Source organism: Heterocephalus glaber, unplaced genomic scaffold (genome assembly GCF_053883595.1).
Source record: "Heterocephalus glaber isolate CG9 unplaced genomic scaffold, H.glaber_assembly_v1.0 deba00001592, whole genome shotgun sequence".
Lineage (NCBI taxonomy): Eukaryota > Metazoa > Chordata > Mammalia > Rodentia > Bathyergidae > Heterocephalus > Heterocephalus glaber.
In genome coordinates this window covers 975,184-1,001,615 of record NW_028258367.1, presented here as the reverse complement: position 1 = coordinate 1,001,615, position 26,432 = coordinate 975,184, and the positions used below count along the sequence as shown (strand labels likewise).

Here is a 26,432-nt window from a genome sequence, read left to right as displayed (position 1 = left end):
ATTTGTTTAACCTACATTTCCTCTGAGGTAAAATGTTAACAGTGGTAATTGTAGTGAGGGTTGGGCACTCCAGAGGAAAGGAAGTATAACCAGTAGCATGGAAATGTTATTTTTGTTAGCAGTAATCCTGTGTTGGTTACAGTTCTAAATGTGTTGATTGTGTTCTCCATGAGGGCAGGGGCTCTTGTCTTGTCAGTTTGCTGAACTTGCATATTTAAGAATTAGAAAGGAGCCTAAAATACAGTAGGCACATTATTCATTCAGTAGGTATTTGTTTAATCAGCAAACCAAACCAGTAAGTATTATATATCTAACATGCTAAGGATGAGGATAGATGATAAAACTGGAGACCACAAAATATTTTGTTTTTCCTATAAGGCAAAGTTAATTGATTTTTCAAGAATCCCACTTGAGTTTTGAAAAAACTGCTGAATTCTGAGCTGTGTTATTATAATGTAATTATAGTTTAAAGCAGAATCTCAGAACCCAAGAGCAACATTAAAAAACTCAAACCCAATATGACTTGTGCTTTTTAATAACAAATCTGATTTCATAGCTCAAAAAATAAGTGTTTTAGGGCTGTGGATGCAGCTCAGTGGTAGAAAGCTTCCCTGGGGTGCACAAGAAGCTGGGATCAATCCCCAGTACTGCAGTGGGGGGAGGAGGGAGAGGGAGAGGGAAGGACGGAGGGGTGGGAGAGAGGGTGAGAGGATGAGAAAGAGGAAGAGGAAGAGGAAGCAGGGAGGGAGAAACCCAAAGAGCAGACAGTAGATATCCAGGTTTTGGGTGGTATTAAAATAATGTAAGGCACATTATTAATTTGTGTTACTGCTTTTCAAATTAAACATTGCTCATTGCCCAACACTAGGAGCTATGTTCTCTAAATTTTACAACACCACAATAGTCTATTAATTTATGTACCAAAAATTTCATCCTATTTCCCTTTATTTACATTGACTATCTCTAGTGTAGACAACACTGAAATGAACATTTTATTGCCTAAAGCCTTCTTTTTATTAGATTACTTTCTTGGGATAAATACCTAGAAAAACAATTATCAAAAGATTTAACTGTGTTTTATGGTCTACAAATGAAACTTATTTCCAAATATTTTACTTAAAAAACTTACTAAGGGCTGAGGTTCAGTAATAGAGCCCTCGCCTAGCATGCATAAGGGCCTAGGTTCACTGCCCTGCCCACACACATACGCACACCAAAAAACTCATCGTAATTTTCACCATAAATAGCATAATAGCATTTTACTACATTGCTATCCACAGTGAACATTAGTATTTCTAGTAGATGGTGTCTTATTTTAAATTATGTTTTTTACATACGTAACTATAAGAATAAGCTTCCTTGATAACCTCTAGTTTCTCTCCCTTCCCTTTCACTTAACCATGTCAGCTAACTCAGGATCCTTGCAAGGCCCACAAACACCACAGTCAACGGGGAGCAACTCCATGGCAGAGGTTCCGGGTGACCTGAAGCCACCTACCCCAGCCTCCACTCCTCATGGACAGATTGCCCCAATGCAAGGTGGAAGGTATGTGCAGAGAACTCCATGAGCCATACAGTATCAGATTTGTTTTGTCTTTTGATTTTTTTGGAGCAACCTTCATAGAAAATAAAAATGATTTTCCCTAGTGAGTTTTAAATATTGATCAGTACTAATTTTATTCATGTAATTTATTTTGAATGGCTTATACATTTATAGATTTTAAGATTGGTTTGTTTTCTAGTATTTTTAGAGATAACTCCTGCTATATCATTAAGCTTTTTTTATCTCTTCAGAAGCAGTACAATCAGTGTGCATGACCCATTCTCAGATGTGAGTGATTCATCGTTCCCAAAAAGGAATTCCATGACTCCAAATGCCCCCTACCAGCAGGGCATGAGCATGCCAGACATGATGGGCAGGATGCCCTATGAACCAAACAAGGACCCATTTGGTGGAATGAGAAAAGGTATGGTCTAGGGGAATCACCTCTCTGCTGCTCTATAACCAGTGTACCTATTCATTCAGAGCATCTTAAGGTACCCGCCACCTACGTGCAACATCTTCCACCTTCCCTCCCTGTCTGTGACCTTGGAAAAAGTATTTAGCATCTCTGTGCCTTACTTTCCTCATCTAGAAATTGAGAAAATAACAAGACTTGCTTGAAAGGTATTGTGAGGATTAGTTAAACCTATGCCCACATAGACTGTGAAAGAGTGGTGAGCAGCCACTGATGAAAGTATGCATTTGTGTATCTGACATCACCAGCATTGTTGTTATGTCACTGTGAGCCAGGGTAGTGTTGGATTCTAGGTAGCATAGTAGTAAATCACACGTAGTCCCTATTTTCAACTAGCAGAGTCTTGGGAAGAAAAAAATATCCAAATACAACTTCACCACAAATGTGTAAGTAAAGATCATGGTTGGTGGAAGAAAGGATATAGGTAGCAATGATGCTCAGTGTGGCAGTGGGAGGCAGGGAAGCTAGGAGATCAGGTCGGAGGGGAGGGCTTTGAGGAAATGGCAGTTATGTACTCTGACCTGAAGAGTGAGGGTGAGGACAAGCAGAGAGGGCAGGAGCCCTGGCAGGAGGAACAGGTACCTGGAGCATAATGAGCATGGGGCACACAGACTGAGGGTATTGACCATTTGGGCCAGGGTCTTTCGGCCTTTATAGCAGATTGATGAGTCTGTGTTTTCTACCAGATGAGAGATGTTATGTGGAGAAGTGAGATGATTTGATTTTTGTGAAAATAAGTAAATAACTGGCCAGTATGGAGCATGCATTGAAAGGGGTGAGGGTGGATTGAGGGGGCAGGTATGCAATAGTTTAGGGAGAGAGAGAACACATTGGGGTTAGAGACCAACAGTGGAGAAAGGACCACTGTTACATGTTTTGGAAGTACCAATGGATTGGACATTGGGGCTGCAGAGCTCAGTGACAGTGATGGAAAGACATGTCTGGTTGCAATGAGAATAGTTAGGAAAGGAGCAGGGTCAAGAGGGAAATCAAGTTGCTGGGTAGTGCCCTGCATGTCTAGAAGCTGGGCAAAGGTTGGAATTAGTTGTAATTTTGGACCACTGAACATAGAAACAGTGTCTGCCACTGTGGCATTAATGACTTCATTGAGGAAGAAGGTGTAGGAGAGTTCCTAGTGACATTAGGACACACTAAGGTAAGCTATTCCTTTATGCTTGCTAACCCGAAGGCTGAGTCTTCATTGAGATTGTGACTGAGCCATTGCTGTTAGCTCCTCCCTCAGCAGGTCAGGTCCAGTTGGAAACCTGGTACTTTGCTTTTTGACATTCTTCCAAATACAGATGAGTCCTGTGAAATTAAGGCATGATGTGAATATTATTGGAAAAAAAATACAGAAAAAATTGTGGATAGTAATTTTATGCAACTACTCATTCTGGGATCCCTTAAATAATGGTACCTGTGTGGTATTTGGATGTTGGAGTATATAAACTTCTTGTTATATTATCTGAGTAAAGAGAAGCATAAAGCCCAAAGCCTTGGCTTTCACAAATATTATGGGCTAATGAGAAATGAAAATGAAGAATCTTAAAAATTTTACTATTGGCCATATACCACTAAACAACTGAGATTTATAATTATTTTGTGTGTAATTCAGATAAATTATATAAAGCAAGATAATCTATAATTTTTTCCTTTCAAGAGATTCAGGGCTACTTATTCTAAATAAAGATTTTACAGAATATGCAATAAATATATAAGCTCAGAAAGTTAAAAGCTTTGCCAACGTTAGGTGTTATTTTTCTTAGTAGTACTAGATACTAGGTAGAACATTTTATTAGTGCTTTTTTATGTCTATCACATTTTTAGACTGCAAATATTACAATAACAAACAAAAAAATTAGTACTATTTGGAATCTGGCCTCAAAATCTATTGTGAGCCACCTCAGTATCCTGCCTCTATGCAATAGTAGACAACAAAACTTGTATTTCTCTGTGTCCTTATGCCTATAGTTTTTCTTATAAAAATGAATTTGAAGGTGGAAAATGATTGTGGGGATACCTTACTAGGCACACCCATGGATATATAATGTGTTTTCATCACGTAAGTGATAAGATGACTGATATCATCTCTAGTATATTTCAGTTAACCTGCTACCTTACAATATTAATATATTTACTACTAGATTAAAATTGATAAACACAAAAATCTACAAGAAATGGATTTTCTTAAACTTAAATCCCTGTTGTGATAAAGTTTTCCATTGCTTAGCTTGCCTTATTCTGTAAGTGAGCTTGGAAGGGCTCTGATTAGGCCATCAGTGGAAAGCATGTTTTTTGATGTTTCTGCCACTGAGAAGGTGGCTGGTGTGGGTGTCCCTGGTACCATGGTGAATCTGACAGTCAGGAGCCAACCCTGCCTGTTCACCTACCTGCAGCACCATGCTCATTTCTTTAACTCACTGAGGCACTGCTGGTGGATGGTGTATAAGTGAACATATTTAGGTATCATTTAATTAATATATTTTCATATCTGTTAATATGTGTACTTTTTAATTGAATGCCTACATCCCAATACTCTAGTACTCTAGTACTAATATTTTGTTGTTCTAAACAGAAATTCAGGGATTGTTGAAGTAACACTGAAAGCTATTCCTGTGCAATAGAATAGAAATGGGATTGTTCAGTAAAACGATAGGAATTTTTTTTCCTTTTACTAAGTATTTCAGTAATCTGATAAAACTGCCTCAAAATTTAGTGGCACTAACCAGCAGCCCTTAACTCTGTCTCAGGTGTTTGTCATGGTCTGGGTAGTTCTTCACATGTTGGCCAAGACATTGAGGCTGCTGCTGGAACTGGGGTGTCTTTTGAGTTGCCATGTTATCAGAGGCTTCTCTTGGGGACTCTTCTGACACTTTTGGTGGGGACCACCCCTATGGGGCCTTTCCACATAGCTTCTTGGGTGCCCATGATGCTGTGGATGGGTCTCAGGAAGCTTCCAAGGGGACATGCCCCAATTGCAGGCTCTTTTGCACCTTGGCTTGCACCCATTTGCCAGTGCTCTATTGGTCAGCATTAGTCACATGACCCTGCCTAGAGTCATTGTAGGAAAAGACCTCCCAGGCTGTGAATTTGGGGGGTTGTAAAGGACAGCCTACCATGGCAAGTACTGGTAAAGGTTGTACCAGTTCAATGTTCTCAGCAAGAATGCATGAGTTTTCATTCTCTTACTAAGAATGAGTATTAGCAGTCCATTTTATATTTGCCAGTTAGAGGTTGACCACCAGAAAAAAAAAGCCCTCATAATTGTTTTAACAAGGATGTCTTTATTAGTGAGCTCACATATTTTCATGTTTTGAGTAACCATTTAGTTTTCTTTTTCTGTGAATGGGTTTGCCCATTTTTAATTTGTTGTCTTTTTTATTCCTATTGACTTTTAAGAACTCTTTATGTATTAGGGACCTAAGCTACTTAATTTTAGTTATGACACTTGATTTTTATCTGTTTTTGTGTCTATAAAATGGAAAGTAATTTCAAAACTGGTTCTACCACAGGCTGCCATGAGATCAGCGGGTAAAGTGGGTGGAAGCACACTGCCCGGTGACATGCACTGTTACCATGTCAGGCTTCAACATTTGCCTCACTGCCAACCTAACAGAATTTATTGGGGCACAAAATTTTAATCTGCTTTTACCTCACATGTTATAGAATGAAGAGAGGTAGTAGTATCATGTATCAGTAACAATTTACTGTATATTAAAATGTTTAATTCACCTGTAGACTAGTTTCTGGACCTGACCCACTTTCCTTCAGGCTCTGAGCTGATGCTAATTTGCATATAGAACTTCATCAACACTCGTTCCTCTTTTAGAAATAATCATATCTCATCCCATCTTGAGGTATACTTAGCTCTTATAATTCTTATAATTGTTTTATCCTGATTTTGAAGAATGTCCATGCATGTGTATTTATTTATTTAAGGTTTTCAGGGTTTTTTTCCTATAAGGAAAGGGAACTAACTTTATATATATAGTCTCATGTCGACACAATCACTTCATAATTTGGGTTTGTTTTTTTTTGGTACCAGGGATCGAACTCTGGACCTTGCGCTTGCGAGGCAGGTGCCAGAACCACTGAGCTAAATCTCCAGCCCAACACAATCACTTCATGAGACGCTATGACTGACCTCATTTTACACACAAGAAGTACACTTAGAAGTTAGTGACTTGTCTACATGGTAATAGATCTGGGCCTGTATAAGTTTCTATACTGCTGCATAACAGGTGCCCACAGACTCAGCAGCTGGAAACAGCAGAGATATAATCTCCTAGCATCTGGGTCAGGAATCCCCCTGCATGGCTGGGGCCTCTCCTCAGAGCCCACATGCTAAAGTCGAGCTCTTGGCCAAGACCAAGGGCTCCTCTGAGGCTCCAAGTCTTTTGGATTCATTCAGGTTGTTGGTAAATTTTTTATAAGCCAAAGTGGCTATTTTTTGTTGACTGCCCTCTCCTTCCTAATGTGGCCCTCTCCACAGCATGGCTGATGCTTCTTCAGTAATAGTAGAAGAAGGCCTGGAGCTAGCCCCATCTCTCACCTGTAAACCCAGATGAAAGGGCTCTCTGGATATATTACTCTCCCTTTCCTTGAATCAAAGTCACCTGATTATTTACTTTACATCTGTGAAATCTCTCTTGCCACATAACAGTCCGTAATCATGAGGTCAAGAGCCCATCATGTTCCTAGGTTCTCCCCATACTCAAGGCAAGGGGCTTATGCAAGATATGCACTGTTGTAGGCAAGGTGTCTTTGGGGCTGTCTTAGGATTCTGCTCTCATAGGACCCATCTGACTTCAGGCCTTATGCTCTCTCATTGGCACTGTGGTCAGCTGAGGACAGAGAACACAGAAATTACCAGGAGGAATCCATGAGCCCTTTGACCTTTGAAAATACTTAATTTTGTGCCTCTTTTTTTGAAATATTGCAGTGCCTGGAAGTAGTGAGCCCTTTATGACACAAGGACAGATGCCCAACAGTAGCATGCAGGACATGTATAACCAAAGTCCCTCAGGAGCAATGTCCAATCTGGGCATGGGGCAGCGGCAGCAGTTTCCTTATGGGGCCAGTTATGACCGGAGGTGAGTATTCTTTGAGAGAAAGGTAAGATGATTCACTAGAAAGTATGGTTTACACACACACACACACACACACACACACACACACACACATATCTCTGAGCCCTATCAGCTAAACCACTGATGGCAACGTAGTATCCTTTACTGCCAGAGTTATTCCTGATCTGATGTGATGGTTTAGGTTGCTTCCTTCAGTGGATGGCTATTGCACACTAAGAAGAAAGCCCTTGTTCCCAGGCAGCCAGGTGATTCTGTGTTTTTTTAATTGTTTGTTTTCTGTTTTGTATGGTACTAGGAATTGAACCCAGGGCCTTTGCACTATCCCCAGCTGTTTTTTTCCTAGCAATATCCCCAGCTATTTTTCATTTTGATACAGAGTCCTCCTAAGTTGCCCAGCCTGGACTCAAACTTCCAGTAGTCCTGCCTCAGCCTCCTAGAATGCTCGGATTGCAGGTATACATCACCACACCCAGTGGTGTGTGTTTTTATATGCCAGTGCTCTGAAGCATAAATTAGGTATTCAGGACTGGCCTGATTAAGGTAGGCATCTTCTCCCCAAGAACTCAAGAGCCACATCTGCCCCACAGCACCCCACACCAGTGCAACCAGCACCCACTTCCCTCTGTGAGGCAGCCACTGTCACAATGAGGTGGCTAAGCTGCAGCCAGATGTAACTCCTCTGGGAACTACCAGATTCCCCTGCATCCCTTGGGGATGTCTGTAGTGGTAGTCACACTCCACTCTCAGCCTTCTAGAAAGGACTTCAGGGGCTGCATTTTCAGATGTTGCCATTCTTCCTGTTAAAAAGAGGGTGCACTTCACTCTTGATAAGCATCTTTGAGAGGGCCCACCACGCAGTTGCAAAAACCTCTCCAAAGGAATTCATCTCTTTTTGGGGGGTATGTGTTAAAATAATGTAATTTCCCTGTACATTTCTGTCTACATGAGAAATCAAGATATGCACTTTACAGTATTGACCTGTTTTGCGACATTCAAGTCAATTCAGATGGCAAAAGTAGAATTCAGTCACTAGTGAAATGTTTAAATAAAAATTAAACAAAAAAGTATCTTTTAAAAAATAATCTTCCACAATGCAATAAATTGCAAATCACTGAAATTTAGATGATTTCAGTTCAGCTTTTGGCTTCAAAATTTGGACACAGTAAGCAAAAAAGCGTTGGCAGAATTTCTATCTGTTTTTGCGTTTTTCTTTCTTGCTTCAATTACTGGTTACACTGTTTAAAGACGATGATGGAGGTGCTCTTGCATGACCTGTAGCCTTGAGATGGTCAAAACGCTTATTCTGGGATAGAAACTCACTATGGCAGGTTGTACAGCTGATAAGAACATCACTCTGTACTTGTGGTTCAGCAGGTACTTGGACAGATTTTTCATATCTTTGGTTTTCTTTCCTTTGGATTTAGCAATACTTTTAGCTTCACTTTTTGGATCATCACATGGTTCAGTGGACTCTGTGACACTGACATTTTCTAGAGAACTATCTTCTAATTCTTTGGCATTGTCTTGGTTTAAGTTAGTATCCTCTAGATCAAGCTTTTCTCCTTCTCTAGTTCTACTTTTTTTTTTTTTGGTACCAGGGATCGAACTCGGGTCCTTGTGCTTGCGCAGCAGGTGGTGAAACCACTGAGCTAAATCCCCGGCCCCTGCAGTTTCACTTTCATTGAAACTGTCATCATAAGTCTGTGGTGGCTTCTGTTTCTTTTTCTTCTGTTTTTTAGGAGGCTTTTGTTTTGGTATATCTTCCATTTCTTCCTCAGAATTGGCATTCAATAGATTTTCATCTACTTGAGATCCTGAAAAATTCTCTTCCTCCTCTAACTGTTGTTTCAACGAGGCAACCATTTCCCAGTGTTTCTTTGACTTTTCATGATTCTTCATGGCCTTTTCTGACTTGAAAGATTTATCACATACTGGACAGTAAAGGTTATCATAAAACTCAACTTCCTCAGCCTCATCACTGTCTTTACCATCCTGTCCGTCTTTGAGTTCATGTTCCTCCGTTTCATTTTCATCTGATCCATCTCCAAACTCCTTGTCATACCATGCCTCCATCTCCTGGAGCTCCTTCTCCATACTAGCCATGGTCATCCAGCTCTGTTCTCTGTACTCCGCCAGTTTGGCCTGCTTGAGCTTCTGCTGCCGCCTCATCTCCTCCCCCTTCCTGGCCTTCTGAGCATTCTGTTCCTCTACAAGCTTCTGATGAGCCTGCACTCTCTTACCTCTTTTACGAATAAAAGGTACCAGCTGACACACAAACTCATTTTCTCTTTTCTGGCTTTGTCTCAAATTTTTGTTTTCTTTTTCCATGGCTCACTTTTCCCAATGGTTTGATGCTTAGGGTATCATATTCTTCCTTCTAGGCAAAGTTCTTTTGAGTACAAACACTTTGCCAATAAGCGTAGAAAGGGTGGACTACTGTATCATAATCACTCTGGGGAGTCTCTGAAAGTTGGAAAATCCTCAACATCCTCCTCAAATACAGATTCTAGTTCTTCCTTTGCAATCATTTCAAAAACATTATGATACACTGTGTAAAAGCCCTTTTCATCATCTCCATAACCAGAATAACAGTTAACAGTGAAATAGTGAAGCAAATCTAAGCTGTCATCTTGATATTCTCCATCAAGCCCTCCTTTAAGTAAGGCTTCTCTATGATTATCATACCATGCTCTTTCTTGAGGGTCACTCAACACATCATATGGTGCTTTGATTAATTTAAATTGTTCAGCTGCTTCTGCAGCGTTATCCAAATTTTTATCCGGGTGCCATTTCAGGGCCAGTTTGCAATAGGCCTTCTTGAGCAACTCGCTGGTGTCGCGCCCCACCCCCAGCGCCTTGCAGTGACACTTCATCGCCAGGCCTGACTGGGGTCTGCAGCCGGGGCCCGGCGCGGGCCAGGGGCCAAGACCAGGCCAGGGCCCGAACTGCGTCGGCGCCGGCTATGCCCTCCTCCAGGGGGAGCCAGTGAGCGCGGTGGCGCGCAGCGGTGGGCCAAAAGAATCCATCTTGACTTGGAGGTGATAGGGCAGCCACAGGACGAACCAGACTGGTTCTAGTTAGGTGAGAGGCAGGAGGATCTTTGAGATGATGAGGAGAATTCATCAGAAACCAAGCCCTGCACTGGTGGCATGGGGTGGACTTCATCTGTGCCTCAGGTTTAATATTTACTGTCACAGAAGCCCTTCCTGTGTTGGTGTATTCTCTGCCTCCTTAGTAAGGGAAATGCTCAAAGCAAGATTTAATATAACATTTATGATTCTTTAAAGGAAAAAAATGGAGGCATAGGAGAGTGCCCTTTTCCTCACCATGGCCACATTGGCATGCAGGCAGGGACAAATCTGGCTTTTGGGTCTCTACCTCCAGGATGTGGGCGGTTCAATTTGGTTCTGAAAGTCCAGGAAAAGCTACTGCATTTTTGTTGCTGTTTGCTAATGAGAGGAAAACAACTGTACTGGGACATGTATTCCTTTTTGTTTGTTTGTTTGGTACTGGGGATCGAACTCAGGTCTTTGTGTCTGCATAGCAGGCGGTGAAACCCCTGAGCTAAATCCCCAGCTCACGGGGACATGTATTCTTAAAGAATCTCAATTAAATCTGCTTGTCTGTCCCTTCTAGAATGCTTCCTGAAGCACTGCATGGCCTAGGTTTAAAAGCGGTTTTGGTTCTACCACATTAGAGAGAGATTTACCTCATTAAATTTTGTCTTCTGAGAAATACTACTTCTCCAGCTTAAAATGTATTCATGTCAATTGTACTGTATTTCTTTCTTTTCTCCAAACTATAAACTTCCTTCTAAGTAATCATGGTAGTTAACAAAAACTTCCCCTGTGCCTATCTTACATATAATATTCTAAAAATTCATTTCATTTCTTATTACTTGGTCAGATTAGGAATATATTTAATCCAATTATTCTGTCTTAAAAGATTCAGTGTTACTAGGTTAACCAATTTATTTTTCACAATTCCCAATCTGTTGCTTTTGAAAACATGCTTCTCTATATATGTGCGTGTGTGTGTGCATAGTGCCAGAAATCCAACCCTGTGCCTCACACATACTAGGCAAGTGCTCTACCACTGAACTACATCCCCAGCCCAAAATGTGGTAGTTTTGATACTATTTATACTCTCTCAATATAGTAGCGGTTGGAAAAAATAGTTGTATTGCTCATTCCTTTTCTTTTTTGTTTGTTTGGGGTTTTTTTGGTACCAGGGATCAAACTCAGGTCCTTGCGCTTGCACAGCAGGTGGCGAAACCACTGAGCTAAATCCCTGGCCCCTGTTGGTTTGTTTTTTGAGACAGTACTATGTCATTCAGGGTGGCCTTGAACTCACTATATACCCCCATGCTGGCCTCAAACTTGCAATCCTCCTGCCTCAGCCTCCCTTGGGCTCAATTACAAGCATGCACCACCATGCCCAGCTTTTTTTTTTTTTGTATTATTCTTCCTTTGTTAAAATTTAACAGGACCATAGTTAAATCATTGCTCCTATTCTATTCTGTAACCTTTTTAGTCACAGAACTTTGAAATTTGTGAATACTTATGTATATATAATTATTAACTGACTCAGCATCATTGGAATTAATTTTGAATTATGTCTTTAAAAACTTAAATGTTTTATAATCATAATGAGAATGTGAAAAGTAGAAACATTTTCCATGTTTTGGTACTTTTAGAAATACTGCTTTTGGCCGGGGATTTAGCCCAGTGGCACCGCGCCTGCTTTGCAAGCGCAAGGTCCTGAGTTTGATCCCCAGTACTGGGGGGGAAAAAATACTGCTTTTGAGTCCTAGATTCTTTTTGCTTCTTTCTTTCATCAGTGCCTCCCTGACAGCGTTGTGTGGCACTTGGTACAGTAAACTTCAGTGGATAGGTGGGGCTTCTGCCTCAAAGGCTCAGACAAGTGCTCACAGGGTGCCTGCCTGTTCAACCAGTATTCCTCTGACACCTATTAACCAACAGCCCAACCCAGGAGTTTGGCACCACTCCCAGAGGGTGTTGCCATCCCTCTTGCTAGGAGTTCCAGTGCAGCTGCCACTCAGGGAGCGCCTGTCAAGAGCCACATATGGTGAGGAAAAGACAAAGCCATTGCGAGTAGAGTTTCCAAAAATGGATTGTTCATGTTCCTGGTTACCTGGAGTCCTCTGCAAATTAAGCTTTCTTTGAATGCCTTGTTCTAGGCATGAACCTTATGGGCAGCAGTATCCAGGCCAAGGTCCTCCCGCAGGACAGCCACCGTATGGAGCACACCAGCCTGGCCTGTATCCACAGCAGCCGGTGAGTGGGCACGTGGGTGTGGGTCTCTGCATTGTTTGTTTCTCTCCTACAAGCTAAAACTCAAACTTGTGCTATCTCTGAAGAAGGAATTATCTTAGGAATTATTACAAAAATGATTAAATTTATTGAATATTCAGGCTATGTTTAATTCTAGAAAATACTCATGGAATTTTGAAGTCAGCAAATTAAAAACAGTTCTTGACATATATTATTCTGAAATATATATAATATGTAGGAACTTAAATACGTGCATTCTTGTGAATAATGGCTAGTCCAAGCTGAAGTGAAGTGTGTTATAAGCATGTGTCAGTCATGCAGTCAGCCTTCTGTATCCACAAGTTCCACATACATGGGTTCAACCAGCCACAGATCAAAAATATTTGAAAAAGTTCTTTAAACATTGCATCTGTAGAGAATATGGACATACTTTTGCCTTGTCATTATTCCCTAAACAGTACAGATACCAACTACTTACATAGTATTCATTCACACTGCATTAGGTTTATAAGTAATTTAGAAATGAACTAAAGTCATGTGGGAGGATGTGAGTGTTGCATGCAAAGCCTGCACCATTTTTCCTAGGGACTTGAGCATCCTTGGATTTGGTATGGGCAGGGGTCCTGGAACCCATCCCTCACAGATAATGAGGGGCAACTGTATACTCTTGTATTAAAAAACCATTGTAGAATAAGAATGTGTCAGTGTTTTAAAGAATATATAGAAAAAACAACTTAAAATATTACATAAAGAGTGAAAGCTGACTTTTTAAAGAAACAGGTATTAATGACTGTGTGTTTTGAGTAAATAAAGTACTATGTGTGGATAACAGTAACCATCGCAACTCAGTTGTACAAAACCCCGCCCTACAGCTCTTAGAACTGATGCTAAAAATCGTACTTTATGCTGCTGTGGCTTTTTAGACGTATATGACTTTGCTATTTCTAAACAACCTGTCAGGTCTGAGACCTCTTACAAATTAAGAGGATTTTGTTTCAGAATTTTAAATCACAAAAATAGTTTTTAAACATTTAATTTAATTTTTCAGGAGCATATATGTATAGTAAGTTGTGTTATTAAACCACTAATCTTAAACAATTTTTGGGTAAAGTGAAAGAATACTAATTGAAATACGAGCATCTCACTGCCTCCCGTCAGGAGAGTCCCACCCACCTTGACTAACCCTGGTTCCCAGAGAGTTCCTTAGAGGAGAGCTGCATGACAAGTGGAAGGAACAGCAGGGCTTTCATGAAGAGTCTGGCTGGACAAGCTGGACATCAGGCCAGGAGCCAAAGGATGGACACCAGGTGACATGGCCCAACCTGAGGAGCTGAATCCTGCTGGGAGGCTTTTCTGTAAAGTGAGGCCTGAGATAGCCTTTTAACCCAGGAGCTGCTCAGACTGGCCCTCAGTGCACTCCTTTGAGACTGATCCTTCTGGCCTGGGGGTCATCTTGGTTTAGCTCCAAGCCCCTGCCCAGTATCTGCCTGTGCAGCAGTCAGCAGCATTGTGCTGTTCCAGTGTTGCAGCCAAAGGAGAGGATGCTTTGTTTTTCTCAAATAAAGTTTCAAACACATAGAGGCAACACTCAGGAGCTCTCTTCAGAGCATGTGGCAGGACATTATATAATACTGAGATACAGTCCTTAAATGGTTAGTTCTCATGGTTATATAGGAGCTTCCCATACTCATTTTGAAATGAACATTCCACCAGATAATAACTATTTTGCATAATTTGAGTGTGTGTGATGATACCTGTAAAAGCACATCAGTTTTATTTGTCTTTATGTGAATTTCAGAATTACAAACGCCATATGGATGGCATGTACGGGCCTCCAGCCAAGCGCCATGAGGGAGACATGTATAGCATGCAGTATGGCAACCAGCAACAAGAGATATATAACCAGTATGGAAGCTCTTATTCTGGCCCAGACCGGAGGCCCATGCAGGGACAGTACCCTTATCCCTACAACAGGGAGAGGATGCAGGGCCCAGGCCAGATGCAGCCCCATGGAATCCCACCTCAGATGATGGGGGCCCCAATGCAGTCATCTTCCAGCGAAGGGCCTCAGCAGAATATGTGGGCAGCACGCAATGATATGCCTTATCCTTACCAGAACAGGCAGGGCCCGGGTGGCCCTGCACAGGCACCCCCTTATCCAGGCATGAGCCGCACGGATGATATGATGGTACCTGATCAGAGGATAAATCATGAGAGCCAGTGGCCTTCTCATGTCAGCCAACGCCAGCCTTACATGTCATCTTCGGCCTCCATGCAGCCCATCACACGCCCACCTCAGTCATCCTACCAGACGCCACCATCACTGCCAAACCACATCTCCAGAGCACCCAGCCCAGCTTCCTTCCAGCGCTCCCTGGAGAACCGCATGTCACCAAGCAAGTCTCCCTTTCTGCCCACCATGAAGATGCAGAAGGTCATGCCTACTGTCCCTGCATCCCAGGTCACTGGACCACCCCCTCAGCCACCCCCCATCAGAAGGGAGATTACTTTTCCTCCCGGCTCAGTGGAAGCATCACAGCCAGTCCTAAAACAAAGGCGAAAGATTACCTCAAAAGATATTGGTAAGAATTCTAAAGTTTGCTCTAAAAATTAATTTCAGTTGCAATCTAGTATTTTAATTTTAGTTTTAATGTAGTTCCTATCAGTATCTATAATAGGATGATATTCTAATATGATTGGAAATTATCAGGAATTTTTTTATATAGGAGCAATAGTTGGAAGCCACTGGTTTCTTAATCAAAATTTAAAAACAGTGCCAGAGAATTAAAATGGTAATGCTAGGTGTGAAAATTATTTATATGAGAGATTAGAGCTCCAAATGAGTGATCAGGGAATCCTCAGTGATTATGTACTAAATTTAGCTTTAAAGATTGGACCTTAACCATGCCACTTAATCTCTTAATCTTAATATGTGCTAAAATGATACATTGTGAAGCTAGGGATGACCTGGGAAAATTTGAAGGCAAGCTACTCTGTCTTAGTGACAACATACAGTGAATTTTCATGAGGGAAAAAAAAAAACATGGCTATGAGATATAAATAAATAAATACGTGTGTTAGCTTTCTGTTGCTGTGACAAAATACCTGAAAAAATCAACTTAAAGGGAGGAAAGCTTTATTTTGGCTCATGGTTTCAGAGGCTTCAGCATATAGTTGGTTGGTTCCATTGCTATGGACCATAGGTGAGGCAGAGCAGCACAGTGGCAGGGCATGGTCAAGGAAGCTGCTCACCTTATGGCAGCTGGAAGCAGAGAAGAGGAGGCAAAGAACCAGATGTAATCCCCAAGGTCACACATCCATGACTCACTCCCTTCAACTACATACTCTCTCGTAAATTCCCTTCATCTCCCAATAAAACCATCAGATTATAACTCCATCAGTGGGTTAATGCACAGGAGGGTTGATCCCCAGGAGGATCACAAGATTGAGCCCAGTTTGGGCAGTTTAGCAACTTAACAAGACCCTATCTCAAAATGTAAATATATTAGAAGGATTGGGGATGTAATTGCATACAAAAGCCCTAGTTTCAATTCCTAGTACTGCCGAAAAAAGAAAAAGATCAGAATCACTTGACATAAAATCATTTGTAGTGATTAGAAAATTAAAGATACTAAATTAGTGAGACAAAGGATATTTCATTTGTTGGACATTAAATACATATATGTAGAGAGAAAATATTGGGCATTTTTTATATCTTAGGGTTGCAGGGGGAGAGAATGAGATGCAGACACTGAGCACGATTTTTATACAAAAACACATAAATACAATGTATATTTGTGTTTATGTATATATTATAAAGATTTTTTAAAATGTCTTAGTGCGTACTATACCAGTGATTATCTTCAACCTAGGGAAATTTATGCTCCTTATTTTAAAAAGAAAATTTAACTTTTTTTTTTTCATTAGAAAATTAGTATGTGCCTATCTTAGAAAATTTGAAAAACAGATGCAATTAAAATATAGGAGGGAGGGCCGGGGATTTAGCTCAGTGGTTCCGGCGCCTGCCTCACAAGCACAAGATCCTGAGTTCGATGCCTGGTACCAAATAAATAAATAAATAAATAAATAAATAAATAAAAATATATATATAGGACAGCACAGGGTCTTCCCCCATGACAGATCACTGTGGGCACCCAGAGAGTGCTTTTCTGCTCACATAGTGGTGGCCATGAGAGTCTAGATAGAGCAGGTCCTCCATTCCATCTGGTGCTCATGCTCCTGAGCAGCTATTGCTGAAAACTCAGAGGTCTGAGGATTCCATTCTGTACCTTCATTGTGTGCACATCTTACAACTTTTTATCTAATTGGCCTTCAGTGACAGGAATAGGGAAAACAACCAAAAAAAAGCCTATTTCCCAGTCCTTGGCTGGGAAATGAACATGATTCCCATGTTCTTGAAAAATGTAACCATCAAAGTGCTGATACTTTCTTATTAACAGCATGTTCTAAGGGCAGGAGCACAGAAATAGAAAACCTCATGGAAAAATCAAGACTTCACCTAAGATGTTAGGATTTGCTTTTATATGCTACACACTTAACAGCCTTCCAAAGACGTCGCCTCGAGAAGCTTGTGACTGGAGAAGGCAGAGGTGGTAGAGACCTCTCTTAGGCTGGCACAATTATTAAAAGCAAGAACAAAAATGCCCCTGAAATGAGAAGAATTGTTTGCACTTAACCACACCCACTGCATCTAGAAGCACTTTGGCTTATGTTTAACTAGCAAAGCAAAAAGATCTTAAACAACAAAAGCTGCTTAGTACAACTTATCACCTCCATTTAAAATCAGAAGATGCTCATGTGTGACTTTCTGAGCATTTGTTTAAAATCAGTATTTAGCTCAACACTGTACTTCTTTTTTCTTGTTCTTTTGTTATTTTTTATTCTTTCATGCACAGAGTTAATATCACAGCCATCCTTATTCTTTCTCATTTTTAGTTACTCCTGAGGCATGGCGTGTGATGATGTCCCTTAAATCAGGTCTTCTGGCTGAAAGTACTTGGGCTTTGGACACTATCAACATTCTTCTCTATGATGACAGCACTGTTGCTACTTTCAATCTCTCTCAGGTGAGCCTGTGCCAATCCAACAACTGCCCAAATTAGAATATTAGAAAATTAAGTAATGCATAACCTTGAACTAATGCCTAAGTTAATTGGCAGTGACTAGCTAACATCTTTCGTCATAGTAGCTGTTATAAACCAATGCTAGGGCCGGGGATTTAGCTCAGTGGTTTTGCCACCTGCTGCGCAAGCTCAAGGACCCAGGTTCGATCCCCGGTACCAAAAAAAAAAAATACTAATCAATATATTGCTGTTTGAGAATTTAGCCTGGAGTGATATTCATTTCAGTCAATAGTATGTATACAGACAGCTATGTTTTTTATAAGGAAAGAGTGACCATGTATGTGTGTATAACAGATAATAACAAAGTTAAATTGTCGTATAAAATAAATGTTAGCAAGCTAGTGTGAATTAATCTAAATGTAAAATAGAGTTACAAATTTATTTATTTTGGAAATACGGTTAGTTGGAGATATACATTGCATCTTTCTTTTAATTAATAAGAAATGTTATAACATAGAGAAATGTTTAATGTATATAGAAGTAGAGAGGTGTTTGATGACCCCCCACATCCTCACCATCCAGCTAAAAGAGCTATGGACTCATGGCCAAACCTGTTTCTAGGTCTGCTCCATGTCTTCCTCCCTCTTAGTTATTTGAAGCAGTCTCATAAAGCCCACTACTTGTAATGAGTTTACTTTCCCCCTTTGTTCAGAGTTGGGCTTAAAGTAGCTTCTACCATAATGGCTGAAATAGGGAGAAATGAGAGAAATACTGAGAGTCAGCTGATCTATAGGCTTTTTCCAGCACTTTGGAGGCTAAGACAGGAGGATCATCATGAGTTTGAGGCTAACCTGGGCTCCACGGTGAGTTCAAGGCCAGCCTGTACTTCATCAAGACCCTGTCTCAGAAACAAACAAACAAAATAATTAAAGAAATATTTAGAAATAAAAATATGAAAAAGCTGTTCTCCCCTACACACAACTCTGCTTTCTGTTAAAAAAAAAAAAAAAAGAAGGCTAGCACATCTAATTTCTTGTTTCATTTGAAATAAATCCAGAATCTTTCATCTCCTCTTTTCTTTTCTCATTTAAGCCCTTGGAGTACCCCCCAGAAAGTCAATTTTCAATTGATAGAAAGTAAATGAGTAAGGTTATAAATATTGTGCGTGATCTAACACAAAGTAAATATTTGTACATTTTAGCTGGCCTTTGCTAGGGTAATTAACTTTCATCTTTATAATAGATGGGCTGTTGCTACTCACCTATTTTCATATCAAGAGTTGCTTTATTAACTTTCCCATTTCCCCCAGAAAAAAGTGAAATTAAATGGAGAGGAAAAATCTTACATATAGAAAGCTATATGTTTAGGGCCTAAACAGAAGCACTTGGAAAAAATTTGGTGCTCAGGTCCTCTAACTTCTCAACAATCACTAACAAGTCCTTCTAAAAACTAACAGTAGATATGGCAGCGTGACTGATTTCTGTAACCTTGGCATAAAGGTATTTTTTTCATTACCTGCTTATTTTCTACAGTCCCTAAATGTGGCAGGAGGTGGTGTGCCTAGGCCATGCAACCATGGAGTGTCCTGTTTTTCCCTTGACACAGATGATTGCTCAGAGGAAACACCTCATTCTCATAGGCAGTAACTTTCTCCTTGTATCTTTTGTGTTTCAGCTAGAGCTGTGAATAACTGAAATGGAAAATTGCATTTTATGAAATATTCTAATTCATTTATCAGGAACTAAATTGATTTGTTTCTTATTTTCAGTGTTTATGAGCTACTACAGTGCTGAAATTATCTTCTCCAAAAGATGTATAGAGAATGTAAATTAGGGTAATCTAGGGTACCTGAAGCAAAAATAATGATAAAATCCTAAGAATAAAAACTGTAAAAATACCAACAAACAAGTCTCAGATAAATACTATATTAGAAGAGAACAGAGTCACTTTAGGTGAAAGAGTCTGTAAAATGCACATTCTTGCTCTTCTAATAATGAGTGCATTATAGCTAAATCAGAAAAAGAAAAGGGAGGGATAAAGAACAGCAAATCACTCCCTCATTGATAATATTAGAAATGTGGAAGTGAGAAGTTGATTTTTATGTTGGCAAAATAAGAAATTCAGCAGCAAATAGGAAACATGCTCCATGTTGTTCAGTTGATGGTGTAAGTTCTGGAATTTAGTTCTCTCAGATACATAGTTTGCCTCTTATGGCTCAGTTAGAAAGGAATGAAAATGTGTATGAGAGTAATTTTTAAAATGTCCTAATAGCTTTCCGAATATTTATCCCTCCCAGTCATAGCTGATGTCATGACCTTGTACCTGTTCTTTCTTGTTCTCCTCCTCCTATTCTCTCTAGTTATCTGGATTTCTTGAACTTTTAGTAGAGTACTATAGAAAATGCCTGATTGACATTTTTGGAATTCTTATGGAATATGAAGTGGGAGACCCCAGCCAAAAAGCACTTGATCACAATGCAGTGAAGAAGGAAGATAGCCAGTCCTTGGCTGACGATTCTGGGAAGGAGGAAGAAGACACTGAGTGTCTTGATGAGGAGGAGGAGGATGAGGACGAGGAAGACAGTGAGAAGACAGAATTTGACTCCAAGGGCAGTGCTGCCCTTAACACTGTGGATGCCACTGCAGACCTCAAGGAGAAGCCCAAGCAGGCCAGTAAGTTTGACAAGCTACCAATAAAGATTATCAAAAAGAACAACCTATTTGTCATTGACCGGTCGGACAAGCTGGGCCGCGTGCAAGAGTTCAATAGCGGGCTTCTACACTGGCAGCTTGGGGGTGGTGACACCACTGAACACATCCAGACTCACTTTGAGAGCAAGATGGAAATCCCACCTCGCAGGCGCCCACCACCCCCTTCAAGCTCCACGGGTAGAAAGAAAGAGTCAGGAGGCAAAGGTGATTCTGAAGAGCAGCCAGAGAAAAGCATCATAGCCACCATTGATGATGTCTTGTCTGCTCGGCCAGGGGCCTTGCCTGAAGATACAAACCCTGGGCCCCAGACAGAAAGTAGCAAGTTCCCCTTTGGTATCCAGCAAGCCAAAAGTCACCGGAACATCAAGCTGCTAGAGGACGAGCCTAGGAGCCGAGATGAGACGCCCCTGTGCACCATCGCACACTGGCAGGACTCTCTGGCTAAGCGCTGCATCTGTGTGTCCAACATCGTGCGGAGCTTATCTTTCGTGCCTGGCAATGATGCCGAGATGTCCAAACATCCAGGCTTGGTGCTGATCCTGGGGAAGCTGATCCTTCTTCACCATGAGCATCCGGAGAGGAAACGAGCGCCACAGACCTATGAGAAAGAGGAAGATGAGGACAAAGGGGTGGCCTGCAGCAAAGATGAGTGGTGGTGGGACTGCCTCGAGGTCTTACGAGATAACACACTTGTCACGTTGGCCAACATCTCCGGGCAGCTAGACTTGTCTGCCTACACAGAAAGCATCTGCTTGCCAATTCTGGATGGCTTGCTGCACTGGATGGTGTGCCCATCTGCGGAGGCGCAAGACCCGTTTCCCACCGTGGGACCCAACTCAGTCCTGTCACCTCAGAGACTCGTGCTGGAGACCCTCTGTAAACTCAGTATCCAGGACAATAATGTGGACCTGATCTTGGCCACACCTCCATTTAGTCGTCAGGAGAAATTCTATGCTACATTAGTTAGGTACGTTGGGGATCGCAAAAACCCAGTCTGTCGAGAAATGTCCATGGCGCTTTTATCGAACCTTGCCCAGGGGGATGCATTAGCAGCCAGGGCGATAGCTGTGCAGAAGGGAAGCATTGGAAACTTGATAAGCTTCCTAGAGGACGGGGTCACGATGGCGCAATACCAGCAGAGCCAGCATAACCTCATGCACATGCAGCCCCCGCCTCTGGAACCACCTAGCGTAGACATGATGTGCAGGGCGGCCAAGGCTTTGCTGGCCATGGCCAGAGTGGATGAGAACCACTCGGAATTCCTTTTGCACGAGGGCCGGTTGCTGGATATCTCGATATCAGCTGTCCTGAACTCTCTGGTTGCATCTGTCATCTGTGATGTACTATTTCAGATTGGGCAGTTATGACATGAGTGAGAAGGCAAGCATGTGTGAGTGAAGATTAGAGGGTCACATATAACTGGCTGTTTTCTGTTCTTGTTTATCCAGCGTAGGAAGAAGGAAAAGAGAATCTTTGCTCCTCTGCCCCATTCACTATTTACCAATTGGGAATTAAAGAAATAATTAATTTGAACAGTTATGAAATTAATATTTGCTGTCTGTGTGTATAAGTACATCCTTTTGGAGTTTTTCTATTTCTTTTTTTTTTAACCAAAGTTACTGTCTAGTGCATTCAAGGGTCACTTTTTGTTTTCATGGATTTTCTTTTTAATGTTATTTTTCCATGTTGTATTGCATTTTGGGAAGCAAATTGACTTTAAAGAAAAAAGTTTGACAAAAGATGCTAAGATGGGAAAATTTCACCACACTGAGGCAAAAAGGTGAAAAGTTAACCAATTTTCTATGCTTTTTATTCTTCAGAGAATGAAAAAACTGCGTCCCATCACCCAAAGTTCTGTGCAATAGAAACTTCTAGAGCGATAGATATGGGCTCAAGGAGGTGTGTCAGTCAGTAATCAGAACTATGAATGATACTGGTTTCTTCACAGGAAAATGGTCACATTAGGCTAGGAACAAAAAAAAAAAAAAACGATGTTTTTCAAGTTAGGATTGAAAGTACATCCCCAACAGCGATCAACAGAAACTGCTTCCTCATCACTACCGCCATGTCTGCTGTCTGTCGTTTGGCCTCCACATGACAGTTCTTCACAATTCCTTTAATCATTTTTTAAATATTTTTTTTACTGCCTATGGGCTGTGATGTATATAGAAGTTGTACATTAAACATACCCTCATTTTTTTTCTTCTTTTTTTTTTAGTACAAAGTTTTTAGTTTCTTTTTCATGATGTGGTAACTACGAAGTGATAGTAGATTTAAATAATTTTTTATTTTTATTTTATATATTTTTTCATTAGGGCCATATCTCCCAAAAAAGAAAAAAAATACAAAAAACAAAAACAAAAAAAACAAAAAAAAGAGGGTAATGTACAAGTTTCTGTATGTATAAAGTCATGCTCTATTTCGGGAGAGCAGCTGATCACAATTTGCTTCATGAATCAAGGTGTGGAAATGGTTGCATATGGATTGATTTAGAAAATGGTTACTAGTACAGACAAAAAAGAAAAAATACAGCTAAAAGGAAGAAACACAACTTCAAAGATTTTTCAGTGATGAGAATCCACATTTGTATTTCAAGATAATGTAGTTTAAAAAAAAAAGAAAAAAACTTGATGTAAATTCCTCCTTTTCCTCTGGCTTAATGAATATCATTTATTCAATATAAAATCTTTATATGTTCCACATGTTAAGAATAAATGTACATTAAATCTTGTTAAGCACTGTGATGGGTGTTCTTGAATACTATTCTAGGTTCCTTAAAGTAGCTTTCATAGTAACCAAGTTATTTACAAGAAATAGGGGAAACACAGCAGCGTCCTCACATAATAAAACCCTAAGGTCAGAAATGACCTTTCATGGTTACCTACTTTGGAGTGGGGAGCAACAGTTTGATTTTCTCAAATTATTTAGCTAATTAGTCTTTCTTTGAAGCAATTAACTCTAAGGACATTGAGGTATCATAATTTCCAGTAAAAATGGGAAGTGGCTGCCGACCCACTTGAGGTGAGATCTCCAAAGCTTACTGGCCTGAAAATGTAACATTCTGCCTTTTACTAACTCCATCTGAATTTTAATCAAAGATCAATCTATCCATGTTTCTTCTGTGTGCCTCAAAGTTATTTTGCGTTTAGTTTACTCCACCGTGTATAATATTTATATTGTGCAATGTTTAAAAAAAAGTTGTTATATTGTATGTGGTGTACATAGTGCAAAGTGATTATTTCTATTTCAGGACATATTCTCATATTTCTTCCTACCTGGTGCACAGTAGGTTTTTAATACTCGTCAATTCTAACTTAGACTTTCTCTTCCTGGGTTATTGACTGTTATTGTGTAACAATCAATTTTTTTGAAACTGCTGCATAATTATGCTGTTACCGGTCCCCCTTCTTATTCTGACTCTACCTCTCTCATCCCTCTTCCAATCTCAGTATACTCAACAATTCCTAGCCCTTTGCCACACCTACTGTCTTGGTTCACATTGCTCACAGTAATATATGGAAGAGCTAGACAGGAACATGCAGTTATAATCAATATAAGATGTGACTCTCTAGTGTCACACACAAAACATAATTTTTCCTGCAAGCAGTTTTATCATCTATCAGCTCCCATATTGCTTAATCACTCTTCTTAGATAACAACGTGACCAAATATATGTTGTGTTAAAAATCCATTTATAATTATACTTTAAATACATCTGCTTATTAAGAACAGATTTTAGTGCTCCAAGCTTAGAACATGGAGATTTGCAAGAGGAATTTAATATTATTCTAATTTCTCTCTTACACAATATGAATAAAAGGTATACACAAACTCTAAAGTTATATAATATCCCAGTTCTTTTGTCGACCAGAAGAGTAAAGGCCTCATGAAAGACTGTTGTTGTCATGCTTTGAGCTGTAGCCCGTGCCCAGAGTCTGCCCACTGGGCAGCGCATGGGCACGTACTGACACAGCACAGTCTCTAGGCTCCTCCAGGAAGACGCTAGCATCCTTTCTCCACTCTCACTCCAGCATCAAGACTTAAGAAGCCCACGAAGAATTTACAGCCTGCTTGAGATCATCTTGCCTATAAACTGAGTTATTGCTTGGTCCTAAAAATTAGTTGTTTTTCTTTTCTATGAGGCTTTTCAGAAATTTACAGGATGCCCATACTTTAAATGTGTACCAAAAAAAAAAAAAAGATAAAAATAAAGGTGCAAAGAAAGTTTAGTATTTTGGAATGGTGCTATAAAATTGAATCTGTTGGTATTTGAGTGAATTTTTTTTAATGTTACAAAAGAAATATTATTGGGTGGCATATCTTTTTCAGTGTTTTGATTAAGGGTACAGAATTAGTTCTTACTGATGAATATGACCTGTTCAAAGTTCAGTTAAGTTGTTTTTTTAAAGTTACAGTAGAAAAAGTTTTTAAAGGGTGCATAGGTGGCTTATACCTTATACCTTGTAAGCTCTTAACTGCCTCTTATAAAAGCAGACAGCCTTTTCCCTGAAATCCATTCATTTGGAAACTGTTGATAGTCTTTCATTTTCTATCAGATCACAGGTACCAGTTCCCCTATCTGTTCATCTCCAAGGAAGTAAAGAAAATGTCATAAATGAGCCACATTTGCCAAACTCTATTTGCTTCTGTTTGGGTTCTGGTTGCTTCTTTATCTGGAGAGCTCAGCCCAGTGCCCCTAGCACATCAGGAGAACTTGGAAGTAAACTTTTAACTTCATAGGCAAGTTTTTAAAACTAATAAATATTTCTGATAATAGCATATGATCTGCTAAGGTAGCACATTATTCCAGCAGTGATGTACTGAGCCCATACAGTGTGCCGAGCTCTGTCAAGGCTTTAAAGGGTCAATGATGAGCAATGGCTCTGCTGAGTTATGTTCAGACTTTAATGTGAAGCTATTGTAAAACTCAACCAGTCTTCCCAGTACAGTATTTATGCATTGAGCACACTCATTTTTGTTGAAGATACAGCATGGTTCTAGTTGTTGTACCCACAGTGTGGCCTGTAGACTCAACTGTACCGTACAGATGCTCAAAGGCCCCTATTCCTGGAAGCATCTGGCTCCTGCCCAGTCTTATGTGGCACCCCCGGGCCACATGGAGAGCCCTGGGAATGCAAGATCTGACTAAAGTCCCCCAGGGTCTCCACTGACATGGATCCCAGCTGTCGAGTGTGCACCTGCCATCTCCAGGCCCTGCTTCATGCCTCCACTCAGAGATTGCCAATGTGGTTCTGCTTTATGATGATCCAGATTGTGCAGTCCTCTAAAATGCCAGAGTCGGGATTTCTCAGTTTATTCACCTTGGAACTTAAAAATATAAAACCTGGGATGTTTGGGGTAGAGGAGATCATCAAGTGTATCAAAAGCGTAAGACTTATTTGTCGTCCCAAATCTGACTTCAGTGATGAGGTTTTACCCCAGCTTTTCCCAACTGTACTCTAAGAAACAGAAGACATCTGAACAAAAATTCTTTACAGTCTTCATGGGAACCTGTAATCCGTATCACTATTAAAATGTTCTACAGAAAAGAACCCTGTTTATCCCAAGTACTTCCTTACCTAATTAGCCTGAAACCTTTAATTTTTTTTCACTATTCCCTAAAAACATGCTGCAGAGTTTGGGGGAATAACCTACTAGTAGTCAAAGATCATCCTGACGTTGCCTAAAAGGTATTTTCCTGTCCTCTGGTTTCTTCAACTGAAATTGAGATGCCTTTGTTGAAGGAGATGTCACTTCAGTTTCTCCACCTGTGATCTGGACATAACACCCACATTATAGGGTTCATAAGGGCTAAATTAGAAAATCTTTATAATCAGTGTATATTAGCCCTACATATATATACATGTACTTCCTTTGGTACTCTGAAGTATGTTCTGCATTGTTTTAAAGAGGTGCCCTAAAATAATATCTTCCTGTTTTCACAACCCATCACACAGTTTGTGTGACTTTGTCATTTAGAGTTTTTAGTAAAAGCTTTAAGGCCCTAGTTTGCTGCTTACCTGTGTTCAGTACCAGGGGTGATTCTGTACAGTTTCACTGTTGAATGTCACTTTGGATGTCAGGTATTGGAAGACCTGATCTATTCTGCAGACCTGGGGGAAGCGAATCTGGAACACAGTCCTGTGATAAGTTTGTGCTGCCTGACCACAACACATTTCAAAGGGCAGATATGGCAGGTGACTCATTACAATGTCTGACTCGATACTCCCTTTCA

At 40.4% G+C, this 26,432-nt stretch overlaps 1 protein-coding gene and 1 pseudogene across 2 annotated transcripts in view; one reads left to right on the top strand and one right to left on the bottom strand.

The window, feature by feature from the left end:
• Positions 1–24,455, top strand: part of Arid1b (AT-rich interaction domain 1B) — a 431,446-nt gene extending 406,991 nt beyond the window's left edge. Inside the window, 7 exon segments of the mRNA XM_087193427.1 lie at positions 1,408–1,546; positions 1,795–1,967; positions 6,961–7,111; positions 12,309–12,405; positions 14,201–14,984; positions 17,359–17,489; positions 19,846–24,455. Of these exon segments, the coding sequence (XP_087049553.1) occupies positions 1,408–1,546; positions 1,795–1,967; positions 6,961–7,111; positions 12,309–12,405; positions 14,201–14,984; positions 17,359–17,489; positions 19,846–21,564 (3,194 nt within the window). The 3' untranslated portion in view covers positions 21,565–24,455.
• LOC101704259 (dnaJ homolog subfamily C member 21 pseudogene) lies at positions 8,298–9,981 on the bottom strand (annotated as a pseudogene). Its single transcript, XR_015444013.1, has one exon. The product of XR_015444013.1 is annotated as a dnaJ homolog subfamily C member 21 pseudogene (transcript).
• Positions 24,456–26,432: the final 1,977 nt, after the last annotated feature.